At 65.6% G+C, this 27856-nt stretch overlaps 2 protein-coding genes and 1 pseudogene across 5 annotated transcripts; 1 reads left to right on the top strand and 2 right to left on the bottom strand.

Annotated features, from left to right (window-relative positions):
- Positions 1–2: 2 nt before the first annotated feature.
- On the bottom strand, positions 3–20690 carry LOC129478653 (ATP-binding cassette sub-family A member 2). 3 transcript variants are annotated; one of them, XM_055270292.1, is made up of 49 exons: positions 20532–20690; positions 16620–16713; positions 16315–16317; positions 15456–15567; positions 15217–15380; positions 14866–14993; positions 14433–14543; positions 13934–14152; positions 13255–13622; positions 12890–13049; positions 11731–11859; positions 11457–11624; positions 11273–11369; positions 10734–10907; positions 10529–10631; positions 10344–10458; positions 10059–10249; positions 9753–9903; positions 9469–9673; positions 9124–9288; positions 8841–9021; positions 8512–8724; positions 8226–8422; positions 7965–8147; positions 7547–7731; positions 7307–7427; positions 6785–7021; positions 6451–6657; positions 6080–6182; positions 5638–5954; positions 5349–5562; positions 5122–5227; positions 4904–5015; positions 4747–4807; positions 4489–4663; positions 4278–4393; positions 4051–4198; positions 3854–3977; positions 3642–3774; positions 3320–3437; positions 2844–3022; positions 2634–2775; positions 2426–2560; positions 2197–2300; positions 2026–2118; positions 1672–1774; positions 1452–1589; positions 1140–1346; positions 3–693 (listed from the first exon to the last, which is right to left on the bottom strand). In XM_055270292.1, the coding sequence occupies exons 1-49, from the start codon at positions 20595–20597 to the stop codon at positions 658–660; spliced, it is 7311 nt and encodes a 2436-aa protein (XP_055126267.1). In that variant the 5' UTR covers positions 20598–20690; the 3' UTR covers positions 3–657. The 3 variants fall into 3 exon arrangements, with proteins under 3 accessions (XP_055126267.1, XP_055126266.1, XP_055126264.1); XM_055270291.1 differs by lacking the exon at positions 16315–16317; XM_055270289.1 differs by lacking the exon at positions 16315–16317 and having other exon boundaries at positions 5349–5954.
- A 687-nt stretch (positions 20691–21377) lies between these two features.
- Positions 21378–25406, bottom strand: FUT7 (fucosyltransferase 7). 2 transcript variants are annotated; one of them, XM_055270293.2, is made up of 3 exons: positions 24324–24472; positions 23146–24180; positions 21378–21441 (listed from the first exon to the last, which is right to left on the bottom strand). In XM_055270293.2, exons 1-2 carry the CDS (start codon positions 24334–24336, stop codon positions 23165–23167), a joined length of 1029 nt encoding a protein of 342 aa, XP_055126268.1. In that variant the 5' UTR covers positions 24337–24472; the 3' UTR covers positions 21378–21441; positions 23146–23164. The 2 variants fall into 2 exon arrangements, with proteins under 2 accessions (XP_055126268.1, XP_063492758.1); XM_063636688.1 differs by lacking the exon at positions 21378–21441 and having other exon boundaries at positions 22631–24180; positions 24324–25406.
- LOC129478655 (putative uncharacterized protein LINC02908) lies at positions 25381–27829 on the top strand (annotated as a pseudogene).
- Positions 27830–27856: the final 27 nt, after the last annotated feature.

Genomic DNA, 27856 nt, shown 5'->3' with positions numbered 1-27856 from the left:
CAGGCATTTTGTTTATTTATTTAAAACAAACATCTGTGCGCTATATACAGGCCCGGCTCCCAGGCAGGTGGGCGGGCAGGGGGCCAAGCTGGGTGGGAGAGCGATGGCAGCTGGGGGTGGGGGGTGTCTGGCCCCTCGCCTGGCCAGCAGGGTCAGCTTCTCCATTCTTGCCACCTGCCAGCTGGCCCAAGCTGATGGCTTCCCGTGAGACAGCCACCTCCCTGCAGGAGATCAGGGCCAGAGGAGCCTCTTCTCAAAGCAAAATAAATATGGGACTGACCCAGCTCCGCCCACAGCCCGCTCTCGGCATCAGCCTTCATTGTAGGAGAAAAAAGCTGGTTCCGAGGCCGGGCAGGAGAAAGGCCAGCAGTGCCTGGTCCAGCCGGCGTCGCCTTGGGCGGTGAGCAGAGCCAGGCAGGGGTGAGGGGCCGGGCAGACCCCGAGGCTTTAAGGCAAAGCAGGGCGAGGGTGTGTGCAGCCTGGGCCGGGTCAGCCTTTGGCACAATTAGGGGCGGCAACCGCAATGACCACAGGGCATGGCCGAGTACAGGGGCTGGAGGGCCAGAGCCCCTTGGTCCTGAACCTCCACTCCAGGCCCTGGCAGGCACTGGGGGACTTCTGTCCCCATTGTTGAGTCCCTGGTCCAGCTCTGAGTGGTCAGCAGAGCGTGTCCGTGTTGAAGGACAGCTGGGCCTGTGCAGAGGCGAGGTCAGGCTTATAGGGCATCCTGTGCCACCCCCTGGTGGGGCTGAGGACACTTGTGCTGGCCCGCCCTGGCCCTCCTGCAGGCTGGGCCTGGACGAAGGGTCTCCCCACGAGCTCCTTCTGTGGGTTCTCCTGGGCCTCCATCTGCCAAGTCTGGGGGCCACTGAGTCTACATCGGTCCCCCGTTCCCAGGCCCTGGTCCCCTCTGCCCCACCCTGGCTCTGTCCCCCTCAAAGACTCCAGCAAGTCTGGACCATGCAGTTGGTCTCTCCAGGCCTGTCTGCAAGTCTCCCTTGCCCACTCTGCCCCCTTGACCTCTGGACAGCAAGCATCCTGGGGCCAGTTCTCCCCCCACCCCACCCGGGGCTGGAGCCTCCAGGCAGCCTGGGTCCAGTGGGCAGAGCCCTGGACAGCCGTGAGGGCAGCCTGCTCACCCGCTCCTCCTCGAAGCTGATGAGGCCCTCGTCCTCTGTGTCCAGGTCCTCGGGCTCATCTGCCACAAGTGCCCGGAGCTCCGTGGGGGCAGGCCGGGGCCGGAGCAGGCTGAGCAAGCAGCCGAGAGGCGACTGCAGTGCGGACGGCGGCTCCGTCTCTTGCTGCTCCAGGTTGTCACTCTGCTTCTTGGCGAAGTTCACGAACACCTGGTGGGTGGGGCAGGCGTGTGGGGAGTGGAGGTGCCGGGTGGGGGGAACAGGGCGGGTGGGGGGAGGGGCAGGTGTGGTGCGCAGTGCCCTCGGGGCGCTCACATTGTCCAGTGTGGTCTGGCTGACCGAATAGTCCTCGATGCCCAGCACGCCAGACACCTGCTCCATCTTGCTGAACACCTGGGCCAGCGAGATGTGTTCCGACTTGAGCTGGTACTGCACCTTCGTGTGGTGCCGCTCCTGCAGAGGGGGGAGGTCAGAGGCCTGGCAGCGCCCCCCACCCAGTCGCGCCCCCTCTGCAACCCTGCCCAGGACGGCACACCTTAAGCATAGCTTCCGGGAAGTTGCGGTTGAAGAACCGCACCACGTCCTTCACGCTCTGGCTGCTCTTGGTCCGCACCGTGATCATGTAACCATCTCCAAACCTAGTGGGACAGGCCGGTGGCCCGGAGCCCTGTGCCGACCAGCCAGAGCCCCAGCCCCCCCGCCTCCCAGCCCCACAGCCCTCACAGGCACCTCAGGAAGCCCCACAGCCTCCCACAGCCCTCCAGGCCCCTCCCCTGGCCCCACTGCCCCAGTCCCCCCAGCCCCCTGGCCCCACAGCCCTCACAGCCCTGCAGCCACCCCCACTCCCGGCCCCACCCCTGGCCCCATCCCTGGGCCTGTCCCGGCTCACCGGTTCTTCAGGTGCTGGATGCTGCCCAGGCACCGCAGGCGACCGTTCACCATGATGGCCAGCCGCGTGCACAGCGCCTCGCACTCCTCCATGCTGCAGGACACGCACAGGCTGGCACCGGAAGGGGTGCTGCGCGGTGGGGGCACAAAGGGGGAGTGGGGGCGCGCTCACCTGTGTGATGTCAGCACCACCGAACGCCCTGTCTTGATGAGGTCGAGGATGAGGTTCCAGAGGAAGCGCCGGGCCTTGGGGTCCATGCCCGTGGTGGGCTCATCCTGGAGATGGGCGGCAGGCTCAGCCGCTGCCAGGCCCACACACCCCGGCCTGAACACTGCCCCTGCCTGTGCTCACCAGGAAGTCAAAGGCCAGGCAGCCGCCCCCCACCCCACCCAGAGCTCACCAGGAAGATGAAGGCTGGGTACCCAATGAGGGCGATGGCCGTGGAGAGCTTCCGCTTGTTGCCGCCGCTGTAGGTGCCGGCCGGCTTGTCTGCGTACTTGGTCAGCTCCAGCTTCTCCAGAGCCCACTTTACCACCTGGCCGGGGAACGCAGGTGTCAGCGGAGGCAGGGTCGCCCGGCGTGCCGGCTCCCCACCCTGCCATCCTCACCCGGGCCTCGTCCTTCCAGGAGATGCCGCGCAGCCGCGTGTACAGCTGCAGGTGCTCCCGGGCTGTGAGCTCGTCGAACAGTGCGTCGCACTGCGGGCAGTAGCCGAGGCTCTGCTGCACCTGGAGCAGCTCCTTCAGCACACTGGGGACACGGCGGCCGTCAGCGCGTGAGGACGTGGAGGCCCCACCCACCCAGGGCTCCCGCCGCACCTGTGTCCATTGACGAAGGCCTCGCCCCCTGTCGTGCTCTCGTCTCCGGTCAGCATCTTGAAAGTGCTGGTCTTGCCCGCACCGTTGACGCCCAGGAGCCCGAAGCACTCTCCAGGACGCACACCCAGGCACAGGCGGTCAACGGCCAGGATGCGGCCAATCTTCCGGGACTTGTAGACCTGGCCAGGAGCCTGCCCGCTCAGCGGGGCATGGGGGCATAGGGGTGTGGGGTGCAGCGTCCCCAACTCCATCCTGCCCCCAACCCTGCCCCTCTGGCCCCACCCCACCCCGGCCCTGCCCCACCCCCAGAGCCCAGGGGGCGCCCTGCCCACATGCCCCACAGCCCCACCCCATGCAAGCCCCACCCCCAGAGCTCAGGGTCCTGCCCACCCAGGCTCCACCTGCACTGCTGCGGCCCCACCCCCCCGGCCCTGGCCCACTCCACCCAGGCCCTACCCCACACGCCCAGAGCCCACCTTGGTCAGGTTCTCAATCTTGACCATGTCGTTGTCCGCGTCTCCCCGGAGCACTCGCTGCCGCTCGCTGGCCACGTCCACATCATCCTCCACAGGCTTGGTAGACACGGGCATGCGCCTTGGGGGACAGGGTGGACAGTGTCTGGCAGCTCGCCACCCCCACCGCCCCTCCCAGCCACCGGCCTCGAGTCCTCTGGCTGTGGCATGCAGGAAGGGTGGGCAGGCCCCTCTGCTGTCCCCTGCCCCACCCTGCCCCACCCCTTGATCCCATCCCTGCTCCTGCCCTGCCCCCTGCCCCCACCCTGCCACGCGCCCCGCTCACTGTGGCTGCCGCAGGAAGTTGTACTGGCACATGATGGTCAAGAGGAAGCCCACGACGCCCTCAACCGCCATGGCCACCAGCCCGCGGGTGACAATGTCCCACTCGAACGGGGACTTCATCTTATCAAACTGGCCTGTGGGGAGCCAGCTCAGGGCCTGTGCTCTGGGCCTTGCGGGGCCCCCAACGCCTCCCCTGCCCCGCGGGCCCCTCACCAATCTTGGCGTAGTACTCATTGATGTACTCGTTGTAGGCCATCTCCATGAGCCCGTGGCCCAGGTTGTAGTTGGGGAAAATGAGGAAGCAGCTTTTCAGGTAACTGTTGACGACCTTCAGGTCCTGCGGGGTGGCTGGGATCAGGGGCACAGCCTCCGCAGGGCCCGCCGCCCCCACCGTGTGGTCGCCACCCCACCTTGTCATGCTCGAAGAGCTGTAGCAGGAAGGTGGCCACAGTGGCGGTGATGCCGATGAAGAGATTGATGACGATGAGGAACACGTAGGCCGAGCTGGGGACCTCGAACCAGAAGGAGGCCGGGTACATGATGGGCGTGATGGACCACCTGCGGGCAGGTGGCGGGCAGTGGTCACCAGGCAGCCCCGGCCCCACCTGAGGCCGCTCCCCACTCCGCTCCCCCTTACCCATAGAGCAGGAAGAGGGAGAGGACAGCAGGGAAGTTGGTGGGCGACGTGTAGGCCGGCAGGTCGAACACAAATAGGATGATGACGCAGCAGGTAGCGGGGACCAGGTAGTTGAGCTGCAGGGGTGGGGGCGGCTGGTGAGAGACCCGGGGCGGGGCAGGGATGGGGTATGAGAAGGGCCAGGGCACCCCCGTGGCCACGCCGGGCGCACCATGTCCCACACGTAGTTCGCCAGCCAGTAGATGATGGGGTTGCAGCCGCTGACAAACTGCAGGTGCTTGGCCTTGGTGGACTTCTCGGCCACGAGGAAGACGACGAAGCTGGCCGGCACAAACGACATGGCCACGATGATGAAGATGGCGATGACAACATCCGTGCCCTGCAGCCTGAGGCAAAGAAGCCCTCAGTCCTCACGGCCGGGGCTGCAGCGCCCACCTGCCCCACCTCATCCCCCACTGGCCACACTTACAGGTAATCCAGGGAGAGGCTGGCGCTGGTCTTGTTCATGGGGTGGTTGGTGACGGTGATGCCTGCACACGGTGGGGCGGGGGCGGCAGCTTCAGGCCCCTGCGCCATCCGGCCCGGCCCCAGCTCCTCCCTGCCTCGCCCCGTCCGCGTCAGCTCACCGTAAGCCGCCGGGTTGCCCTTGCTCTTGGGCAGGTTGGCACGCAGAATGGCGTTGTTGAGGCTGTTGAGGTAGGTGGGCATGCTGTGATAGCCCTTGTTGTTGTAGAAAACCTGCAGAAGAAAGAGGACACGGAAAGGCCCCAGGAGCCCCGTGGGTCCCTGCAGATCTCAGGCGGCGCTACACACCGCGGGGCCCCAGGGCTGCAGCCTCGCTCACCTGGGCAGCCCTGCGCACTGCGATCTTCCGTACCATGGGTGGGGCCCTGGTGCCAAATGAGGCTGGGATGGACTTGAGGACGTTTCCAAAGGTGATGGCCCCATACCTGGGCAGGCAGGTGGGAGGGGCGGTGAGGCTAGGCAGGCAGTGAGGCTAGAGGGGCAGCAGTTGAGACTAGGTGGCTGGTGGCCCGCCACCCTCACCCACAGCCTCCCCACCCAGCTCACCGGTGCAGTCGGAAGCGGTCGGAGGTGAAGAGCAGGTACTCAGAGACGTTGTGGCCGGTGATGTCGGTCAGGATGTCGCCTGTGACCACCCGCATCTGGGGCGGGTGCCCGCCCACACTGCTGGGGCAGGAGAAGCCGGTGCCCTGCGAGGAGCAGGTGCAGCGGACGGGCTCCCGTACCAGGCGCGGCAGGGAGGGTGCCGACGTCCACATTTCTGTGGGCACAGCGTGGGGCAGTGAGAAGGACTCCTCGCTGCCCCTGCCCCCCAGCAGGCCCCCTGAACCGCTACCTGGCCCAGCGGTGGGCGGCAGGGAGACGTTCCAGGCCTGCAGGTCCTCATCCGGGGACGCTGGCGAGTCAGATGGGGCGGGCGAGGGTGGGGGCGGCACGAAGTTGGACAGCGGCAGCCCCTGTGTGAAGGACTCCAGACACATGCTGTCGAAGAACCTAGCCGCCAGCAGGCGCGACTCCCCGCTGCTCAGGTTCAACGTGGGCCCCAGCGAGCCGTTGGCGGGAGACTTGAGCACGCAGGTGGCACCCACCCCGGATGGCAGCCGGAACGTGCTCACAAGCTGCTGGGGGCTGGCGTCGGGTGATAGCCGCAGCCTGCGGGCACGACAGTGTGAGGTGGGGCTGCCAGTCTCCGCCCCCTCACCCGCCCTGCCCACGAAGGCTGTCCCCACCCCCTCACCCGCCCCGCCCACCAAGGCTGCCCCCACTGGCAGCCTCACCGGTACTCGCGGCGCTCCTCGTTGGCATAGGGGATGAAATTGCCACGGGGCTGGGTGTAGTTGTGGTACTGGGAAGGTGACAGGACCAGCGGGGGCAGATCACCTGGCAGGGCAAGCAGGGAGGCCTGAGCAGGTTCTGCCTACTGGCCAGCGGCCCCCAAGCCTCGTTCCCCTTCCCCCAACCCCAAAGGATCCATGCCTGGGGTCTGGGCCCCAAGGAGGCAGGACTCCCGGATGAACCCCGGTGCATGCCCAGCCTCAGGTGCGGGGTGAGGCTCAGAGTCAGGAAGCTCAGGAGTGGGCATCATCAGGGCTCCCGGTGGGCGGTGGGGAGACGCAAGCCCAGCACCCCCGTGCAGCCGGTGGCCTACCAATCTCGGGGACGGACAGGGCCACGGTCATGGCCACGCAGACGAAGAAGGCCGGCAGCAGGATCTGGGAGAAGAGTGCCTTGGAGTTGCGGCGGGCGCAGTGGAAGCGTTTGACCAGCAGCCCGTGGAACTGGCGCACCTTCAGCCACCCGCCATCCAGCTTGCTGCTGCCCTGGCCGACCCTCGACAGGGCCTCCACCTCCACCTCTGTGCAGAGAGGTAGAGGCTGAGCAGGGGCTGCATGCTACCCTCTCCCCACTGGCTGCCCCCATGCCGCTCCCCCCAACCCTGCTCCCCCTCCCTTGCTGTCCCAGCCTCACCCGGCCACCCCCACCTTGCAGGCTGACGTTGTCTGGGTCCTGTGGGTTATCAAAGAGGGGGCGGTAGTCTCCGTAGACATCGGCGTAGCCAGCTCCCTCGTCGCCGCGGGCAGAGCCCACAGATGACACCGACTGCAGTGATGCCTGCGACTGGGTCAGCTCCGAGCACCGGGCCAGATTGCCAGCGTGACCCTCCCCAGACGCCGGGCCCTCTGCCCCGGGGAGCACGTCCTTCCTGGACTCCTTCACATCTGCCGCAGTGGAAGGGCCGAGGGGACACTCATGGCTACTGGCCACTAGGCCTGCCCAGGACCCCCATTCCCGGTCTTGACCCCAATTCCCAGGCTCATACACCTGTCCGGGACCTCTGGCCACCATGACCACCCACCCAGGACGGCAGGCTAACCCTGGGGCATCCCCTGGTTCCCACCCAGTACCAGGGTGGCGCCCCCAGACACCAGGCAGGAGTGACAGCGCAGGCTCGAGCTGGGGCCTTGTGGGTGGGGTGGGCTGAGCGAGTGGCCTGAGCCCCTCACCAGCCTCACTGTTCTCCAGCGACTGATCCTCCTCCGACACCTTGAGGAACACTTCCTCCAGGGTCGTGTCCATCAGCCCGAAGCTGCTGAGGTGCAGCGCATCCAGGCTGCGTTCCAGGTGCTGCAGGGGCGGTGGAGGGGGAGGCTGCGGCAGGGACACCCAGGCAGGAGTGCGTCCACCTCCACCGCCTGCAACTGCCTCCCAACCCTTGCGCCCTGGCCTGCTCTTGGCCCTCACACCTGGAAAAGGCGCTCGAAAGCCCCCTTCTTGGCAGCCTCGCTGGGCAGGATGTAGGAGAGCTCCGTGCTTGTGTCGGAGACCAGCAGGCAGGAGGCCACGTGCTTGCGGATGAACTGGGACACCTGGAGCTCGGAGCAGCTGCTCAGCGGGGCCCGACCTGGGGGGCTGGATGCCAGCCCTGGCTCTGTGGGGGATGTGGGAGCAGGAAGGAATTCACTCTGGGACTGGGAGGAGGGACACCCAATGGGAACCCAACTGGGTCAAGATACGGGCATTGGAGAGGGCGGGCCAGGCCCTAGCAGGCATCCTGGGCCCAGTGGGTGACGGTGAGGGCCCAGCCTCTCCATTGTGGATTCTCAGGTGGGGGTCCCGGGGAGGGGGTGGCCCAAGGCCAGCTCAGGCAGCTTCAACACAGACCTTGGGGGCCCCCCAGCTCGGCGGGCCGCTTGACCAGCGTGAGGCGGTACCCGTCACCATAGGTGCCCTTGAGGAAGAGCGGCGAGCCGCAGCACTTGAGCTTGCCATGGGAGATGATGGCAATGCGGTCCCCGAGCAGGTCAGCCTCATCCATGTGGTGGGTGGACAGAAGGATGGTGCGGCCTAGGACAAGGCCAGACCCAGGGTCAGGGGGCAGGGGAGGCGCCACCCATGCCGCTGCCCGCACGGCACCCCACTCACCTGGCTTGTACTTGAGGATGAGGTCCCAGATGGCGCGGCGCGCGTAGGGGTCCACGCCCGCTGTGGGCTCGTCCAGGATGATGGCACGAGAGCCGCCCACGAAGGCGATGGCCACGGACAGCTTGCGCTTCATGCCACCCGACAATGTCTGCACCAGTGAGTGCCGTTTGTTGGAGAGCTCCAGGTCCTCGATCATCCTGGGACAGGGAGGTGGGGCATGGGGCTGGCGCCATGCAGAGCCCCAGGGCCTCCACCCCCCCGCCCCCTCCCCGCCCAGCCCACCCACTTGTCCATCTCTCTGCGGATCTCCTCCTGGGCCATGCTCTTGAGGCGTGAGTAGAACCAGAGGTGCTCCTCCACCGTGAGCCGGTCAAAGAGCACGTTGTGCTGTGGGCACATGCCCAGGTTCTTGCGGATCTCATCCATCTCCGTGCGGATGTCGTGCCCGTAGATGGTGGCGGAACCCGACGTCGGAGGGAACAGGCCAGTCAGGATGGACCTGGGTAGGTGGACGGGGTCACGACCCCACGCCCTCTGCAGAGGCCCCACCCTGCCCCTGGCTAGGACTCCTGCTCGGGTCAGCAGAGGCCACCGCTCCGCCCCTCTGACACTCACATGGTGGTGGTCTTGCCCGCCCCGTTGTGGCCCAAGAAGGAGACCACCTGGTTCTCGTAGAGATTCAGGCTCAGCTTGTTCAGGGCCAGCTTCTTGTCGTGCTTGTAGACCTTGGTGAGTTTGTCCACGCAGACAACCAGAGGCAGGTGGGTGGGCTCCTCCTCCATGCCACGGGTCTCCTCTGCACCAGGGCTGTGGATCAGCAGGGTGGGGGCGGCGCCAAGGCCACCCAGGACTCCGAACCCAGCGCCCACCCCAGCCACCATTCTGGCGCCAGCCTCACCAAAGCGCCGGCTCTCCATGGCACAGGCCTGGTCCTCCTCCATGACACTGAGGCGGGGGGTGCGTGCCCACGGCCAGCTCCACTCCCAGGCTTCTGTCCGCCCACTGCCCAGCCAGTAGGACTTCTGCAGTGGGAAGTACCAGGGCCGGGGCAGCCCGTACATGCCTGGGGGTCGGGGAGGGGAGGGGAGGCTGACCTAGGGCCTGGGGTGACCATCCACCACGTGAGCCACGTGCCCACCCAGGGAGCCACCCGTGCTGCATCCAGGAGTGGACCCAGAGCACTGGTCCCAACCCTGGCTGGGGACCTCTGCCTCTCCCCTGCCCTCCAAGGGCTGGCCAGTACCTGGGTGCACAGCCTCAATGTACCACGTGAGGATGCCGTAGACCACGGCGTCCGCCATCAACATGGTGACGGCCAGGAGCAGGTTAAAGTCGTCCCCCTCCACTGGGGACTGGCTGAAGGTGTGCCACTGGATGCCCACGCCGGCCACCTCGTACAGCGCGAAGTACTTGGAGCCCAGGCCAAAGGCCGTAGTGGACATGAGGGACTGAGAAGGCAGTGGTGTCAGCACGTGGGGTGGCCCGGCACCCCAGCCGCCCGCCCGCCCGCCTGCCCGCGACCCTCACCGCGATGCACTTCTCGAAGGCCGTGATCTTATCGTGCGCCACCTCCTCTCGGATCGCCACGTACATGTAGGGCACGTAGCTCAGGAAGTAGATGATGCCGCCGCAGGCCGAGGCCAGCTTGGCCTTGGAGTACAGCACAGACACCAGGAAGCTGGGTGGGCAGGGGCCATGTGCGCCGTCAGCCACCCGCACGCCCGGCCTCCTGGGCAAGCCCGTACCAGGGTCCAGGGGGCTCTGAGAGGATGTGGGGTGAGCTTGCTGGGCCAGTGCCTGCCCCAAGTCCCTCCCAGCATGGCCCGCACTCACCAGAACATGATGGTGGCCACCGCGTAGACGGCCAGGAAGAGCCAGATGATGACCACGTGGCTGTGCATGAGCACTTGGCCGTACTTCAGGATGGCGGTGAGCGCTGTCACGGAGATGGACAGCTGCACAAAGCCGGTGATGAACCAGGCCACCCAGTGTACCGCGTTGTTCAGGCCCATGGTCTTCATCACCTGCGGGTGGGCCAGGGGCTTGGGGCAGGCCCCCGGGAAGATGCCGCCCCTCCCTGCCAGCCCGCGCCTCCAGGGAGAGTCCCGGCCCGCGCACCTCCTTGAGCCGGTGCTCCTTCTCCGCCACGATGTGCTGGATGGTCATGGCCACGGAGTAGACCCAGGAGATCACCATGCACAGCGGCATCATGTGCTCAATGACAAACAGGAAGCTGCGGGAAGGCCGCGCTCAGGCGCCACTCAGCCCCAGCCCCAGCCCAGCCCCGGGCGCCCAGCACTCACTCATCGCGTGTGTAGCAGGGGTAGGGGAACATCTGCACGTAGCTGCCCGGCTCCACCACGTCGTGCCCCACAAAGGTGTCGATGATGGCGCGCTCCATCATGTCTGTGGGTGGGGGCAGCCATCAGGTGCCGGGCAGGCCCTCTTGTCCTCCCACCTGTCCTCCCCCAGGAATCCTCCAGCCGGTCTTCCGGGCCCGCCCCTCACCCTGGATCCAGACGAAGCCGTAGAGGAAGTAGAAGCGGCCGCCAGTATTCGGCCCAGGCCGCCAGTAGGCGCGGCGGATCTCGTTGGTTTTCTCGGTGAAGCTGGAGTTCTGGCGGATCTTGTAGTGCACGTGAGGCGGGAGTGAGCCGTCCTTCCGGGTCTGGAAGATCACACCTGGGGCCGGGAGGTTGGGGCGGGGCCAAGATGCAGGGGTGGGGCCAAGGCGTGGTTGGGGGGGGAGCAAGGCACGGGGGCGGGGCCAAGGTGTGGGGGCAGGGACAGGAGGGTCCAGGGAAAGGTGGGACACGGCTGGGGTGGGGGCCCCAGGGGAAAGGTGGGCAGAAGTGAGGAGGTGCAGGGTGGGGACGGGTTGTGGGCTGGGGCCCTTTGGAAGGGGCAGGGGTGGGGAGGGGAAGTGGCGGGTGAGGGGGCAAGGCCAGGGCGCGGCCAAGGAGTGGGAGGGCCCAGGGGTATGGGTGGGGCTGGGCTGGGGAGGAAGGTCTGTGGGGGGCTGGGGTGGGGCGGGGGGGGCAGCTCACTGGCAAACACAGTGACGTTGTCCTGGTAGGCCTGGTTGAGGGTATAGTTGACAATGCTCTCCTCGTCAGGGAAGCCCTTGAAGATGTCCACGCTCACCTAGTGGGAGGGGCATCGCTGGAGCCCGCCCTGGGCATGCGTGAGGCAGGGGGTGTCGGGGGTTGGCTCAGAGGCCCCACCTCTCACCTTGGACATGAACTGGATCCAGCCGCAGGCCGCGTTGTCAATGGTATCCAGCTGCTGCAGGAGGGCCATGCCACTGGGCAGCGAGAAGTTGTCCTGTCTCAGGGCCGGCGGCAGCTCATCCAGCGACAGGTTCAGTGCCTCGGGGTGCAGCCGCAGCTCTGCTACATACTAGGGGTAGAGGAGCGGCTCAGGGGGGACCTGCGCCTGCCGAGCTGGGCAGAGAGGGGTTCCCCGCGCCACCCGCAGCCGCCTCCCTCGCGGGCCCCCTTGGAACCTGCTGCAGCCAGTGCAGGTGTTGCTGCAGCCTGCCCTGCTCCAGGAAGCTGCGGATCTCCGCCGAGATGTTGAGCCAGACCTGGGCATAGTGAGTCACGTTGCCCACAAAGGCAAAAGTCTCGTTGGCCTGCAGAGGGTGAGGCAGGGGCATGGAGTTTCTGGACGGACCCCCGCCAACTTGGGGGCTCTCACCCCACTCACCTCCCCAGTGGCTGGCCCGTTGCCAACAACCAACCCTCCCCACCTTTTTTTTTTTTTTTCCTGGGACAGGGTCTCAGTCACCCACGCTGGAATGCAGTGGTGCAGTCCCGGCTCACTGCAGCCTCCCACCTCCCAGGCCCAAGGGATCGTCCCGCCTCAGCCCTCTAAGTAGCTGGGATTACAGGCACCCACCACCACGCCTGGCTAATTTTTGTATTTTTGGTAGAGACGGGGTTCCGCTATGTTGCTCAGGCTTGTCTCAAACTCCTGAGCTCAAGCCATCCTCCCACCATGGCTTCCCAAAGTGCTGGGATTTCAAGCGTGAGTCCCACGCCCGGGCTCTCCACTCCTTTCTGTGGCGCTCAGGTGAAACCTGCTTTGCCCTCCACTCCCAGGGCAGCATGTCCTCCGGACCCCCAACTGCCCAGCTGTGCCCACCAGCTCCTTTGCTGGACCTCTCTCCATGTGTCCCTTAAGTACCTGATGCTCCACCCTCATCTCTCCTACCCTTATCCTAGGGACCCCCCTCTACACCCAGGATTGGCCTCATCCACAGGCCCTCCCCTCCCAGGCCAATGTCCAGCCCTGGCCTCTGCTTGTTCCAGACAGGACCTCTCACCCAGAACCCAAACTGCCCAGCTGCCCGCCCACGAGACACTCTGGAAGGTCTCCGGACACACCCCTCCTCCACCAGCACTGCCCTGGACTGGCCAACCCCAGCCGGGGGACCCTGCCAGAGCAGACTCTCCAGTGCCTTCCCACAGCAGCCCCTGGAGCTCCCGAAAGGAAAAACGACCTCTGGTCCCCCACCTGCAGAGCCTGTGTCCCATCCAAAGCTACACCCCGTACCCCTCCCATGTCAATTCTGCCGACCCCCTCTGCCCGGGGGTCCCAGGCCTGCAGAGACCCCCTTCCCACTCTGCCTGTCAAACACCGAGTGTCCCAGACCTGCGCACCTTGAGAATGACGCGGTCGACCTCAGAGCCCGCAGGCGCGTACAGGATTTTGGGGTTGCTGGTCATGAGGTGCACGAGGAGGCCCAGGTTCCGCTGCTCCTTGCTTGTGAAGCCCAGGGAACTCATGTTGCCCCGACGCAGCGCCTCGGGTTCAATGGTGCTGGGGCAGGGGGCAGGGGACAGGGGGCAGGGCCAGGCCGTTAGGGGGCGGGGCCATGAGAGTGGGAGGGGCATCGGGATGGGGCGGGACTTCGGGGCACAGGGCAGGGTGCCAAATGAGACCTCCAGAGCCAGGGCCTAGAGTCAGGGCTCAGGCCCTGCCCCTGGCTGTCCTCCTCACCCCCATTCCCCTGCCGCCCACCTACCGGTTATTGCCACACAAGATGGGCTGCAGGCCGGCCCAGAGCTGCACGAAGGCTGAGCACTGGCCCTGCAGCGTATCCGGGGAGGCCGGTGCTGCAGCAGAGGGTGTGCCCTCCTCAGCGGTGGCGTTGGGGCCCACGACTGCCCCTGCCCCCGTGCCATTGGCCACCCCACCCGCACCGCTGGCTGGGGGTCCGGGGGTCCGGCCAGTGCAGGCACCCTGGGGCAGTAGCAGGGCCAGGGCCGACAGGACATCCACATCCTGCAGAACCTTCTGGGCATCCAGCAGGTCCCCTAGAAGCGCCTGCAGCCTCCGTGGGGGTGGCGCCTGTGGCGAGGAGTCCGAGCCGTTGGGGGCATCCAGGCCCAGCTGAGGGGAAACAGGCACATGGGCAGTGCGGGGTGAGATGGACTGCAGGTGGGTGATAGGTCAGGAGCGGAGCAGGGAGACACAAGCTGGCGGTGCTGGGAGGGAGTCTGCAGCCTGGGTAACGGGAGCCCAGGACAGGAGCTGGGATGGTGAGCAGGGATGGGGCACCAGCCATGGTGCCATTGGATACCTACCCACAGGCAGCATCCCACGCACAGCCTGGGCCCAGGAGCCCGGAGCTCTCCAAGCGGCCCCAGCCCCTCCCTCAACTCAGGCAGCAAGCGGCGGGCAGTGGGCAGGCAGGGCCTTACCTGCTGGGAGACCTTGGCCATATCCAGCTGGCTCCGGAGCTCGGCAGACAGCCCAGAGAAGCGCCTGGCACGCGCAGCAGCCTGCCCACTGCAGACAGCATCCTGGTAGCCCTGCAGGGCCCCCTTCTGACTCTCAGGCACAGTGAGGATCCGGCCCAGCTCCCCCAAGCCTGGCGTGCAGGTGAGCTGCTCCAGGAGGGCAGGAGCCAGCAGCAGCTCCTGGGGTGGGCACAGGGGTCAGTGGAGCCACGGCAACGACTTTGTCCCCAACCACTAGGGCCTCAGGCCTCACCGTGCCCCACCCACTGGCTGGCTCTGGGGCTGCCTGGGTCCTACGACATGCCTCTACCCCTCATGCCTGCCATAGACCCCTGGGACCCTCCTCCTCTCCCAGGAGGAGCTCCAAGTCACCAAGGGGGCCCTTTCCTCACCCACGGAGCAGAAGCACCCCCAGAGGCAGGCAGCACTCCAGTCCCATCTCACATATGGATGCCCTCACCTCCATCCGGAACAGGGGATTGCTCCCTAGGCGGCTCCAGGGCTCCTGACCCTTGTGGAGGCCAGACTGTGAATCCAGGGCAGACGAGGGACCAAAGAGTAGGTGGTAGACCTGGGAGATGTGGGAGAATGGCTCAGATGGGGGCGTGGGGGCGTGGCTCAGATGGTGGGGGCGTGGCTCAGATGGTGGGAGCGTGGCTCAGATGGGGTTGGGGCGTGGCTCAGATGGGGTGGGGGCGTGGCTCAGATGGTGGGGGCGTGGCTCAGATGGTGGGGGCGTGGCTCAGATGGGGTGGGGGCGTGGCTCAGATGGCGCGGGGCAAGATTCAGACGGTCGGGGGTGTGACTCAGGCAGGGGCTCCGAGTCCTGAGGATGGCTCAGCAACCAGGGGGCATGGCTGGGGCAGAAGGGCTGGGAGCTGTCCTTGCCTTACCTCGGGGGGGTCCACACGGGCGGCCAAGACGGCTTGGGCCGTGCTATTGGGCAGCGACAGGTTTTGTGTCAGGAAACGCCAGAGCTCCTGCGGGTCTCTGGCCACCGAGTCCAGAGAGAAGGAAGACACTGGACAGGCAGGAAGGCGAGGCTGAGAGGCTGCTGCACCTCGGCAAGGTGCCCCCACATGGGCTCGCAGCCGAGCCCAACACCACAGCCCTGCCACTGCAGCCTGCGTGTGGCTGGGAACTCAGTGCAGGTAGAGGGGCCCAGGGTGGATGTGGGCTTCAGCCCAGTGACAGCAGAGCTACGCTCGCAGCCCTGCCCCCCAACTTCCCTGCACAGGGCACACCTGTGGATCTGTCCAGGTGGCTCCCCGAGGTGCCCGGTCCCACACTGAGGGCCTCCAGATGCTGGCGCAGGGCCTCGAGCTCTGAGCCCAGGCTGGGCCGCGCTGGGTCGAACAGGTTGCCTTCCTCCACCACGCGGTCCAGGCGCTCAAGCAGCTGTGTGACCCTGCACCATGGCGGATGTCACTCGCTGGATGGGCTGGGGAGGGGTGGGTGCTCCGAGGGGCGGGTGGGCACTCACGTGGAGTTGGCGTACTGCAGGAAGCCGAACTCGTCCCGCTGGCCATCCGGGCACAGCGACTGCATGACAGGCAGGATGCCGGCAGACGTCAGGGGCGCCGCTGTGTAGAAGGCTGGCAGACCCACGGGAGAGGGCAAGGTCGGGGGTAAAAGGGGAGAGAGAGACAGAGGAATCCAGAAGGGGAGGGAGACAGAGGCCGAGAGGAGAAATTTAGAGAAAGTCAGGAAGGAGAAGCAGCGTTAGGGAGAAGGCGGCACAGAGCCCTGGCCCCAGCTGGGCTACAGGCCAAGCGTTCTGGGGCGAATGACTCCAACAGGTCAGAGGTCAAAGAGCCACTCACCACCCCTTCTGCCATAACTCCCAGAGCATTCCTTTCCTTTCAGCCAGTGCAGGCCCACGTGCCCTGGCACTCTCCCCCCCGAAAACGTTTCAGGTGTGGCACTGCCTACAGAGCCCAGGGGAGGACATAGGACCCCCTCTGGGCAGTGACCTCTGACCTCTGGCCAGCTGGTTAGCAGAGTGAGTGCAGAAGCCTGAAGGAGTATGAAGGGAGAGTAGCCAGGCCGCTCTAGCTCCAGCCCAGACTCAGCCCAGAAGCTGAGGCACCCCACCCCTAGAAGATGCTGCCTCAGCTTGACCCAGGCACCAGCTGTGCCTTTAGGTGGCTGGGCCTTTCACTCCCTACCACCGCCCACTTCACTGCCCGCCACCCCCCATCTGGAGCCAGCTGTTCCTGAGGCCGGCAGGGGGCCCGGGAGGGCTGTTAATGCAAGCGGGGAGGGCACTCAAGCCAGGACGGCCCATGGGCCCCCCGCAGCTGCTGCCCAGGCCAGCCAGGAGGAGGTGGCCACTCACTTACAGACTGCATGCCAGCCGAGGACAAGAGACCATGCGGGGAGGGGCGGGGATCAAAACAGAACAGAGGAGACCAGTGAGTGCCCACATCACCAGGAACAGGCATTGGCATCATCATTCGAGGCCACAGGCCAGCCCCGACCTCCACAGCCCAGCCAGGAGGCACGACCCAGGACCACACAGGGGAGCAGGCACCGCACCTCAGGGACTCCGGGAGCAGGACACCCGTGTGCAGATGTGCACACACAGCGCAGGCATGCGAGGTGCCGCGCTCCCCCGGCTGTGCCTGGGGCCTCCTGCCGCGCTCACCTTCCTTCACGGAGATGGTGGGCTTCTTCTGCCGCAGCCCCAGCAGGATGAAGAACAGCACCAGTGGGATGAAGATCTCGAAGGCCAGGACCCACTGGAAAGGATGGGCCCAGTGAGGGATAGGACAGACCTGTGCTCGCCTAGGCCCTCCCCAGCCTCCCATAGGGCCGGCCCAGCCCAGCCAGGACTACGTGCTCCCTGGGGCCAGGGAAGGTGGGCACAGGCCCTTCAGAACCACTGAAGGTCTGAGCCCCTGCCAGGGCACTGAGGGTAAGGATTGTCTGGCTCAGCAAATCAGGTTTCCCGTCCCCAGCCCACACCGGGCCTGCCTGCCCTCTGAGGAGCCTCAGGGCCTACAGGGACGAATTGGCCAGCTTGTGGTCTACTCTGACCCATGTATATCCCAGCTCATCTTCTCCCTCCCCACCTCTAGGGCTACCTGGGCAAAACCTTGGGGACCATCTGAGCCACTGGCCCCGCCTACGCTTCCCACACCGCCCGGGGTTCACCTTCCTCACCCTTCCTCCCCACCAATATAGGGGCCTGGGGAGATGAGGAGGCCTGGTTCAGAGAGGCTTGGCCTGCGCCCAGGGCCCTGAGCCTTGGAGAAGACCTGGTAAGGGGTCTGACAGCCCCAGTTCCTGAGGCCAAGGCACATTTTTTTTTTTTTTTTTTTTTTTTTTTGAGACGGAGTCTCATTCTATCGCCCAGGCTGGAGTACAGTGGTGCAATCTCAGCTCACTGCAAGCTCCATCTCCCAAGTTCACGCCATTCTCCTGCCTCAGCCTCCTGAGTAGCTGGGACTACAGGCGCCCAACACCACACCTGGTTAATTTTTTGTATTTTTAGTAGAGATGGGGTTTCACCGTGTTAGCCAGGATGGTTTCGATCTTCTGACCTCGTGATCCGCCCACCTGGGCGTGAGCCACCACACCTGGCCCAAAGGCACCTCTTTCTGCCCTGTCCCCTCTCCTGACCCGGGGAAGCCAGTCTTGGGCCTCCGAGCTCAGTTTCCCTAGGTCGGCTCCTGCTAACCCAGGCTGGGCACCAAGGTGAGCCCTAGTGGGACTGCGTGGAGTGAGAAAGAAGCGCTCTGCTCACTTCACCTGAAAACCAAAGACTTCACTGGTTCTTGTGTCCCAGCCCCCAGCTCAGGGAGAAGGAGCTTGGGCCAGCTACTCTCCAGAGATCCCTTGGCAGACCAGCCCTCTCTGAGACCCACAGGACAGAGGGGCCCTGCCCTCCCGAGCCCAAGGGCGAGCACCCAGCTCGGAGGCATCCTTTATCCTCATCCCCATCCCAAAACCCTTCAAAGCCCCCAGTGTGCTGTGTGGCCCGGGCCGAGTCCCCGGTCCCTGGGGTGGGGGCGGCTGCTGTGTTTACTGTGCTTAGACAATAGGGCTCTGTGGCCGGGAACATCATGCTGTGGGTGTCCCATGCCCGCCCCAGCCCGTGCCAGCCTCCACCCGCTCCCTGAGCCAGGATGGAGCCCAGGGCTCGCCAAGGCACTGTGGGCACCAACAGGCACCAGGGCGAGGGTGGCTGCAGGAGTGAGGCAATGTCAGAGGCAGGGGTCACAGCGCGGGGCGCCAGCCCTGCCCACACCCGGCCTGCTACGGGCACTGTAACTGCAGCAACAGGCCCGGCTGCCTCCCCGATTGCTATAGCAACGGCCTCGCACGAGCTGCTGGGAGGAGGAGGAGAGTCCTGGCTGGCGGGCGGCGGGCGCCACAGGAGCATCTGGTTACAGGCGGCAGCACAGGTCTAGCACGCCCTGGGTGCCCCACACAGGTGCCTCCAGGTGGCCCAACCTCCGTCCCTCGAGACCAGCCTAGTGCCTTCACATCGCCTGGAGGCCTAGATGCCCTCTCTGGGCATGACCCCTCCCTGTAGCTCCCGCCTACTGTGTTGGGGGGAGAACAGGTGAGACCTGAGAGTGGCGCTGCCACCTGCCATCCCAGTGACTTCATGACAGTGACCCTGTCTCTTCACCAAAAGCAGCCTGTAGCCCAAGGGCAGACCCAAGTCCAGCTAACTAAGAGGAGATAGGCCACACTCACAGACAGGGAAACCGAGGCAAAGAGCTTGGAGGAGCCTGCTAGCAGCACAGAGATCCTTGGCACCCACCCTCCAGACCCTGAGCTCTGCCCAGGGTGCACCCCTGCCCCAGCAGGGCGCATGGCACACAGGGCAAACCTCTGTCATCCAAGCTTGGCCCCAAGAGTCCAGCTCTGATGTCCAAGATCCTTCTCAGGAAAGTGGGGACCGGGCAGGAGTGTGCCCAGTGTCCACCAGCCCCAGCCCCACATCACAAGCCTGGCAACGACTCAGCCTCCCTGGGGGAAACAGTTCCTCACCTGCTCCGGCCACGGGCTAAGGCCCTCCACTGTGGCCCAGTGGCCTCTGGGAGCCCTGTAGGGTGGGGACCCAGAAAGGTCCTGGGGGGCAGCCCAAACCAGCAGCTGGGAGCCACTCTTGCAGTCAGGACAGTGCACACCTCCCACCTGCTTGCCAGGTGCCTTCATAGGACACACTCCCTTCCCTGAGCATTGTCCCCACTGGAACAGGGGCCACCATTCCAGCCTTTGCTCCCAAGCCCAGTGGGGACCTTCCTGACAACCACCCGCGGGGGCTAATACTAATGCATGCCACATGCCACATCCCTGTTCCCTTGGCCCTGCTCTGCTGTCCCCAGTGACTCAACGCCAAGGGCTGCAGGCCTGATCCATGGGACCCCACTCAGCCAGCTCCAGGTTCCTGGCCAGGGTGTGTACCTAACCCAGGCTCCCCGCCAAGGCCAGGTGCCCAGGGGAATTCTGCCAGCCATGGTGATGATGGCCACCCCAGCTGACTGCAGCCTGGGTTTCCTGCAGTGCATGTTGAAAGATAAACAGGCAGGGACTGGTGCAGCCCAAGGTCCCGCCCGGGCCCTGGCTGGGCAAGAGGATGTCTGCCTTAGGCCCCCACCTGTTCTGGGCCCTGGCCTGGACAATCCCAAGGGCCTTCAGCAACCTAAGCTGGCCCAGGCCTGTGGCCTGGGAGGTGTCCCTTCCCTTCCCAGGCTGGAGCCAAGCTGGCCAGCTGGGGCTATGGCAGGACACCCATATCCCCAAGCCCCTCGCTCCACGCAGGACTTCTGTCCCTGACAGCTGTGTGTCCTGCACCCTCAGGTCAACTGGCTGCCCAGGCAGTGCTGGGGAACCCGGTGGTCACAGCTCCAAACAGTAGACCCAGCCCCCAGCGGAGGTGGGGGGACCAGGAGGCAATAGAGTGGATCAGGCTCAGGGAGAACTGACCCCAAAGGACAAAGGGGTGCAGAGATTCAGGCTGGCCGAGGCTGGCACAAGGACATTCCCAGTGGCGAGAGCATGAGCAAGGGTCATGGATATGCCAGGAGGGGTGCGGGGGAGGGGAGGCGGAGAGATGCCTGGGACCAACCTCTATGGCAGGCCGCGGCCCAAGGGCAGGGGAGGGGTGGACGGAGGGAAGGGACAGGGTCTCCTCCGGGACCCCAGGGAGGCTGGGCCCAAGGACCATGGAGCCTCGCAGCTGAATGGAGCCCGCCAGGCCTGCCTTCTGTCCTGGGAACCAGGGCCTCCCTCTGGGAGCCAGAGTCCTGAGCGCCGCTTGCCCCCCGCCCACAGCGGCCCCAGAGAGCGCGCAGCAGAGGGCGCGGGTGCCGTGACTCAGCCGAGCACCGCGATGTCAGCGGACGCGGGACCGGGCTGGGCACGACCGAGCCACCTCCCCGGAGGCCGCAGCGCCGGCAGGGGAGGGCAGGGCCCGGCGGGGAGGGGGCTCGGACCCGCGCCGCCCCCAGCGTCCGCCGGGGTCTGCGCGCGCCCGGCGGTCCGCACGTGCGCGCGGGGAGCGCGGCCTCGGGCTGCGGGCGGGCGCGTGGGGTGGGCTCACCGGGCTCCGGCGCTTGAGCGTCACGTTCTTCCAGAGCAGCAGCTGCAGCTGGTGCAGGAAGCCCATGGCGGGGCCACGCTCCGCCGCCTCAGCGCCGCGGCCCGCTCCTCTGCGCGCCCCGCCGGGCCCCGCCGCCCGCCGCGCCGCTGGGCATCGCCCGCGCGGGGGCGGGGCGCTCGGGCGTCCGGGACCCGATCCGTGCTGGCTCCGCCCCGGCGGCCGCGGCGACAGCGACTCTGCCCGCGCCCCGCCCGCCCCCGCTTAAAGGCGCCGCGCTCCGTCCGCGCCCGCCAGGAGGCGCCCACCGCCCGCGCCGCACTCGGGACCGACCCGGGCCCGAGACCCTGCGCGCGCCGCCGCCGGGAAGCCTCCGGGCAGCCCCTTGCCGGGCGTTACGCGACGCGCCCACATCCAATCCGAGACCCCGGCTTAGCCTTCGTAGGCCGGGGGACCCTCGGGCTCTGCGCTCTTCTCCCAGAGGCATCCTGCTGCGCCCACCGCGCTGGCGACTCTGCAGAGGCGCCCCAAGCCTTCACTGTCCCCGGGGCGCGCCGAGCGGACGCTGGCGAGGCGCCACCTCACCCCTGTAAGGGTCTCCTGTGTGCTTTGTAAACCAGCACTTGGAGTCCAGGTGGCGGCCACCTGGAGGGAAGGCAGGGCGGCCAGGTGGGTCCGTCCCGCGGTTTCGAGCAGGCAGCGGAGGGGGGGGAACCCAAGGCCCCAGGAACGCTCGCCGTGGGTGGAGCAGTCAGGGGACCGAGGCTGCCCCTGCTGCACGCGGCTCATTTTTCTCCCCGTATCCGGGCGAGTCTGGTCTCTGCACAGGGAGTTCGGGGTCAGGCGGTTCTGCGGCTGTGGCTTGGCACCTGCTGGGGCGCCCCGGGGAGGTGAGGCAGTTCCTCCGCATGGCCTGTAGAGGGCGACAGAGGGCAGGCTGACCCCATGGGTGGCTCTGACGGCGCCTCCCAGCCTCAGTTTCCCCACCTGTGAACGGGGTGGAGTAGGGCTGTGTGGTGTCCAGTGTCTGGGCGCACATAGAAGGCTCATCCTCAAGTGAATGAAAGACCTCCGAGGCCACAGCTCCCCAGTCCTCCCAGCTCCTTTGCAGCAGGAAGGTGACCCTGGGCTAGTGAGTGAGGGATCAGCCTCCCACCCTAGCCCGCAGCCTCAAGACATTTGCTTTTCCCTGCTCAGTCCACAGGGCTAGGTCAGGGCAGGAAGCTACCAGCAGGTCGTTCCCACAAGCCACGGCCATGGGTGAGGGGGGCTTCCTGCCCTCAACCTGCCCACCCCCACCTGGGGTAGGGACAAGCCCTATGCCCCAGCCCCCGGGGGTTAGCCTGTTGGGGCCTTGGTCAGCACCGCCCGTGGGTTGGCCTCTCTCCTCCTCGCCCCACTCCCCACCGGCCACTACAGGGGCTCCCTGGCTGCAGCCGCATCCCCAGTGCCTCCCCAGCACTGGCCACCAGAGGGAGCTCCAAGGCACAGGTCAGACCCTGTCCCAGACACCCTCCAGCCTGCGGACCTGGGAGATGGCCGCTTTCAGCCTGGCCAGGCCTCTGACGTCCGTTCCCTACTCTTCCCCATCCTTGGCCTGTTTTTGGTTTTGGTTTTGAGACAGGGTCTCATTCTGTTGCCCAGGCTGGAGTGCCGTGGTGTGATCACGGCTCACTGAAGCTACAACCTCCTGGGCTCAAGCGATCCTCTCACCTCAGTATCCCAAGTAGCTGGGACCACAGGCGTGAGCCACCACGCCCTGCTAATTCTTGTATTTTTGGTAGAGATGAGGTTTCACTACACTGCCCAGGCTGGTCTCGAACTCCTGGGCTCATCGCCTTGGCCTTTTGGGGGACACAGAAGGCTCTCTGATAAGGGGCCGTTTGGCAGAGGCTGTAGGAACTGGGGGAGCCAGTGGGCAGCCCGGCACGGGGAGGGCTCTCAGGCGGAGGGTGAGCAAAGTCCCCGAAGTCAGGAGACAGGACCCCCCGTGGAGAACAAGCAGCCCCATGGCCGTGGGGGCGACATGTCAGGGAGGGCAGATGCAGGCTCTGTGGCCCTGCACGGAGGTGACCCATGAGACACTGGCCTGACCCACGAGGCACTGGTCAGACCTTTATTGTCCACCGCCCTCCCTCCCTGAGCCCAGAACAAGCTGGTTTGCTCCCCGTGGTCTCCTGGGCCCTGCCCCAGCCTACACACAGGGACCTCAGAACTGTGGATGTGGCGGGGACCTGTGCCTGTGTCTCGGGGACCACAGTGCCTCTGCTACAGAGGAAGCTCGGGGTCCCAGGTTTGGCCCCCACAAACTGCAGGCTGGGGTGCCCCCAGCCCCAAGGGCTCTGCCTTTCACCCTCTTCCAGTCAGGCCTTGACCCACCCAAGATTTGTTCAGGGTAGGGAGGGTCCTCGGCAGCCTTTCCCCTCCCGACTGCTGCAGCAGGCACCCGTTACCTCCCTCCCACTCTCACCTCCTCTGCATGCTCCAGTGCCCACCTGCACCCCCACCCCTGCTTCCTGACCTCTGTGCCCAGCCTCCCGTTAGCCCGCTGCTTGCGGGTAAGGGCCGGATGCCTGGTGGTTTGATTTCGACACCCAGCCCTTCCACCCACACCCACCTCCCCCGGCCAGCGGAGCTCAGGCCTGAAACCAGCCCTCAAGGTCCTCATAGACTTGGCTGCGGGGCAGGTGCGGGTAGCGGTCACAGATGGCGCAGAAACGTTCCCGCCAGTCGGTGAACAGTCGCACGCGGAGCCTGTCACGCCAGGCAAAGAAGCGTCGGTATCGGCTCTCGTTCATGCCAGTGAGGAAAGCCGCCAGCTCTCGGGCTGAGCCAAAGTCATCCACGTGCACAAAGGCATCAGCCGGCGCGAAGGCCTCGTAGGTGGCCCGTGGGGGCCCCAGCACCACTGGCACAGCGCCAGCCACCAGTGCGTTGCGCCAGAATTTCTCCGTAATGTAGTCACGGTGCTGAGAGTTCTCAAAGGACAGGTAGAAGCGGTACTGGGCCACGGTGGGCACCAGGCAGCCGGCGCACAGTGGCCGTCCATTGGCACGGCCAAAGACATCCACCCGCAGATGAGGCGCCAGCTGCCGGTACAGCCTGGCACGCAGTTGCCGCTCCTGGAAATTGCTGACCACCCAGGCAGCCACCCTGCTCTTGGCTGGCAGCGGTGGGGAGGGCCCCCCGTGGGGCTCCAGGCGGCCATAGGGCACAAAGATGTCCGAGTCACGCCGGTAGCTCAGCACCCAGTTGAAGATGCCGCGGAGGTGGCTGAGGCCGTGGGTGTGGCTAGGCGACTCCATAGAGGCCCACACCCAGGGCTGCCCTTGCGGCCGCTGGGCCAGGGGCAGGTGGGACCGCCGAGTCTGCAGCTCGCGGTGGTGGAAGACCACGGCGTCGGCACTGGCCAGCAGGCTTCGGTTGGCACTCAGGTGGCAGTGGGCGATGCCGTAGCGGGTGCAGGTGTCGCTGGGCAGCTCTGGGGGCTGGTCAGTGAAGGGCCAGTGCCAGACAAGGATGGTGATCATGGGCTGGGGTGCCGGGGTACCCCGAGGGGCTGACCCCAGCAGCCACAGGAGCCAGAGGGCAGCGAGCAGAGCCATCCCGGCCAGGACCTCCAAGCCCCGCAGCCTCCGGGTGGGGCCGTGCCCTGCAGCAGCACAAGGGAGGGGAGGCTTTGTCACTTGGGCTCAGGGACACCCACACGCCCCACTGAGCGCCACCCCTGTCCTCCCCTCCCAGGCTGCCTAGCTCTCCCCAGCCCCGGGGCTTTCCCCAGGTCCAGACACTCACCAGCATTATTCATCCACAGTCTCCCAGGATCAGTCAGCCAAGAGACCCGAGATTCTCAAATCACAGCAGCCGCCAGAGGTGCCCTGAAATCACAGCTGCGCCCTGGCTCAGCCCCGCCTGGAACTGTGCTCCTTTTATCTCTGCCCAAGGTGAGGGAACTCAGGGGACCTTCCTGCTCCTGCCCCGCCCCTGCCCCCACAACCTTTGGCATCAACCACTGTCCCCACCCCCATCTCGGGGACTTGCTAGTCCTGGGGCTGCTGGGAGGGGTACAGCCACAAGAGGAGTGCCAAGCCAGGGCAATACAACGACCCCCAGCCCAGCCCACTGGTCTCCAGAGAGGCCCAGAGATGTCCACCTGGGCAGGCAGAGGACGGGGAGGCGCGGGCAGGCTTGGTCCAGGGCAGAGAAGGCCCAGGTGCGGGCACCCTAAGCGGAGATGCCCCCCCAGCCCCCACCCAGCTACCCAGGCCTGGGCACTGCGGACAGCGAGTACACTTCCCCAGAGGGCCAGGTGGCTCCTCCCACCGCAGCAGCACCCACTTCCCCCAGCTCACCGCCAGCTGGGCCCTGGTCTCCCAGGAGAATCTTACACATTGCAGATGTGCTGTGCTCAGCTCTTTGCCGGAGGCTAAGGCTCCCAATTGGGCCACCCCACCCCACTCTGCCACCTCTGCCATCTAGGAACCCGGATGCCCAGAGACGAGGTCTGTCCTGGGGCCCTTAGCGTCTTCCCACAAGAGCCCAGCGCGCGCCTGCAAGGGCCTGGTCCCGGAATGAACTGTGGATGGAGGCTGCTTTGTCCTTCTCCCCGTCCAGATCCATGCCCATAGACGCCACTGACTATAGGCTGGGCCCAGGGTCCCTTCCTCCAGCCTGCAGCAGAGGGGCTTTCCAGGCTGGAAAGGGAAGGAGTCCTTTTGTCCCTGACGCAAGCGGGTTGGGGGCCGGCACCCGCTCCAGGAAGAGGAAGGGACCCAGCCTGAAGTCCAGACTCCCCGCTCCCTCTAGCCAGGGCCTGGAGCCTTGAGGCCAGGTTCCTTCTTTACACCAGCCCATGTTGGGCGCCAGCCAGGCTGGGATGGCCCTGCAGGGTCACTCTGAGCCCCAGCCAACCAACACCCCACCCTCAGCCACAGTGGGAGGCCCCATCAGCCTCTTCACCCCAACCACAGGGCCACTGTGCTGCACGGGACCTTGTGTGCTCCCGGGCATGGCCAGACCCAGCTCTCACGCCCAAGGTGACGTCCTGGAGATCTCAGTGCAGGTCAGGCTTGGTTTGTTTGTTTGTTTTTTGCGAGGGAGTCTTGCACTATCGCCCAGGCTGTAATGCCAGCACTTTGGGAGGCCGAGGTTTGTGGATCACCTGAAGTCGGGATCAAGTGGTGCGATCTTGGCTCACTACAACCTCCACCTTCCGGGTTCAAGTGATTCTCCTGTCTCAGCCTCCCGAGTAGCTGGGATTACAGGCGCCTGCCACCACGCCCAGCTAATTTTTGTATTTCTAGTAGAGACGGGGTTTTCCCATGTTGGCCAGGCTGGTCTCGAACTCCTGACTTCAGGTGATCCACAAGCCTCAGCCTCCCAAAGTGCTGGGATTACAGGTGTGAGCCACCGCGCCCAGCCAAGTTTGCTTTTTTGTGTGTGGGTTTTTGTTTTCTGTTTTTTGAGACAGGGTCTTGCTCTGTTGCCCAGGCTGGAGTGCAGTGGTGCAGTCACGGTTCACTGCTATCTCAAACTCCTGGGCTCAAGCAATGCTCCCACCTCAGCCTCCCAAGTAGCTGCGTCTATGGGTGTGCACTACCATGCCTGGTTAACTTTTTTAAATTTTTTGTAGAGGCAGAGTCTTGCTATGTTGTCCAGGCTGGTTTCAAACTCCTGGGCTCAAGCAATGCTTCCACCTCGGCCTCCCAAAACGCTGGGATTCTGGCAATGAGGATGCATCTGTCCTGTCAGGTCCTTTGGGGGCTCAGATCATGTGTCCTGGGAGGAATAGCAACCATGAACTGTTGTCCAGGCCTTTGCCCCAGCACCCTCCGAGGGGGCCTTCCTCCCACCACCCCTGTCCCTGTCCTGTTCTACTTTTGGGGCCCAGGGACTGCTGGTCTCTCCCGGCCCCACAGTGAGGACAAGGCTGCCTTGGGAGGGGAACCAGGGAGCTGGCAGCTGGAGACTGAAGTGGGAGGATCCCACAGTGGGAACAGAGGCAAGACTGGGACGGGGTGGTAGTCAGAGGCCCCCACCCCTGTGGCACAGTGTAGCCTCCTAGCTGAGCTGTGCTGCGGAACTTGTGCAACGGCTGGAGGGAGGGGGCTGGAGGGAGGGGGGCTGGAGGGAGGGGGGTTTGGGGGGAGGGGGGCTGGAGGGAGGGGGTTTGGAGGGAGGAGGGTTTGGAGGGAGGGGTGCCTGTGGACGCCGTGGGAAACTGTCAGTGCCTGAGATGCTTGGCTTAGGGGCTGACACCAGAGTGGGCAGCTGCCTCCAGCCCCACCCTTCCAGCCCCCCATGTTTTGGGCAATGACCGCAGCGGCACCTGGGCCTTTAATCCCACCCCAGCGTTCCTCCTCTGGCAGGGGGCGCCCAGGGAGCCACTCCTCGGCTTCAGCCTCACGCCACCTCTTCTCCCTGCAACAGGCACCCGGCGGCAGTTCCTGCAGGAAGGAGGCCGTCCTGCCGCGCCTGCGGGTGACCCGGCCTCTGGCTGCCAGAGCGCGCCATCCTTCCTGTTTGTGCTGCCAGGCTGGCAGGGTCCCTTGCCACCGACCTCAGCCGCAGCCACAGCCTGCTCCCTCCCTGGGTGGATTTGAAGGAGCCTCCCCCACCCTCGGCCCCTAGTTTGCTCCTCCTTGAGGATCCTGGGCAGGCTGGCTGCCATGGGGCCCAGTCGTGCGTGGGAACCTGCGAGCGGGCAAACGGGGCTCGGGGGTTTTGCCCAGAAATGGGTCAGAACGAAAGCCTCTCAGAGGAAAGAGAAGGGCATGAGTCAAAGAGAAAGTCGGGGGGCAGGGGCTCCCCTCATCTCACCCCACCCAGGCCTCCTGACTCCCTGGGTTTGTGTGGACCCAGGCAGGCAGCCAACCCCAGCTCCGTGGTCTGTGAGCATCGTGATGATCAGGACACAAGCTTTTCCCAGCTGAGCCTTCACTGTGGACCAGCTTCCCCGTGGATGCCCATTGAACAGGCCTCAACCCAGTGGGCCCCACTCCAGACCAACAGCAGACCACTGGCCAGCTGCCCCCTGCAGACAGCGGCACCCGGGGCAGCAGCAAGGTGAGGGGCACCCAGCCCCAGCCCGAGGGGCGCCTCAGGGAGCGGGCTGAGCCTGGCTGTCTCCCTGATCCCCCACCTGCTTCATGGGTTGGTTTGCGCAAGGCAGTCCAGATGCGTGTCTCGAGCGCCCCCTGGCGGCCTGCTGCAAAGCTACATGGCTCCGGCAAGAAGGGAGACTGCCCTTTTTTTTTTTTTTTTTTTTTTTTTTTTTTTTTTTTTTTTTGAGACGGAGTCTCGCTCTGTCGCCCAGGCTGGAGTGCAGT

The sequence above is a fragment of the Symphalangus syndactylus genome, chromosome 3, assembly GCF_028878055.3.
Source record: "Symphalangus syndactylus isolate Jambi chromosome 3, NHGRI_mSymSyn1-v2.1_pri, whole genome shotgun sequence".
NCBI classification, from domain to species: Eukaryota; Metazoa; Chordata; class Mammalia; order Primates; family Hylobatidae; genus Symphalangus; species Symphalangus syndactylus.
The sequence above is the reverse complement of the archived record's forward strand: the minus strand, read 5'-3'. Positions and strand labels throughout refer to the sequence as shown.

Bases quoted from the DNA above. Each gene is read 5' to 3' on its own strand.
- LOC129478653 (XM_055270289.1), bottom strand. From the start codon at position 20,597: ATGGGCTTCCTGCACCAGCTGCAGCTGCTGCTCTGGAAGAACGTGACG. The intron at 11,370-11,456 runs GTGAGAGGTGGG...CCCTCCCACTAG, and splicing joins GGATCCAGTTCATGTCCAAG to GTGAGCGTGGACATCTTCAA. The intron at 8,725-8,840 runs GTGAGTGTCAGA...CCACCTACCCAG, and splicing joins GCGGGCAAGACCACCACCAT to GTCCATCCTGACTGGCCTGT.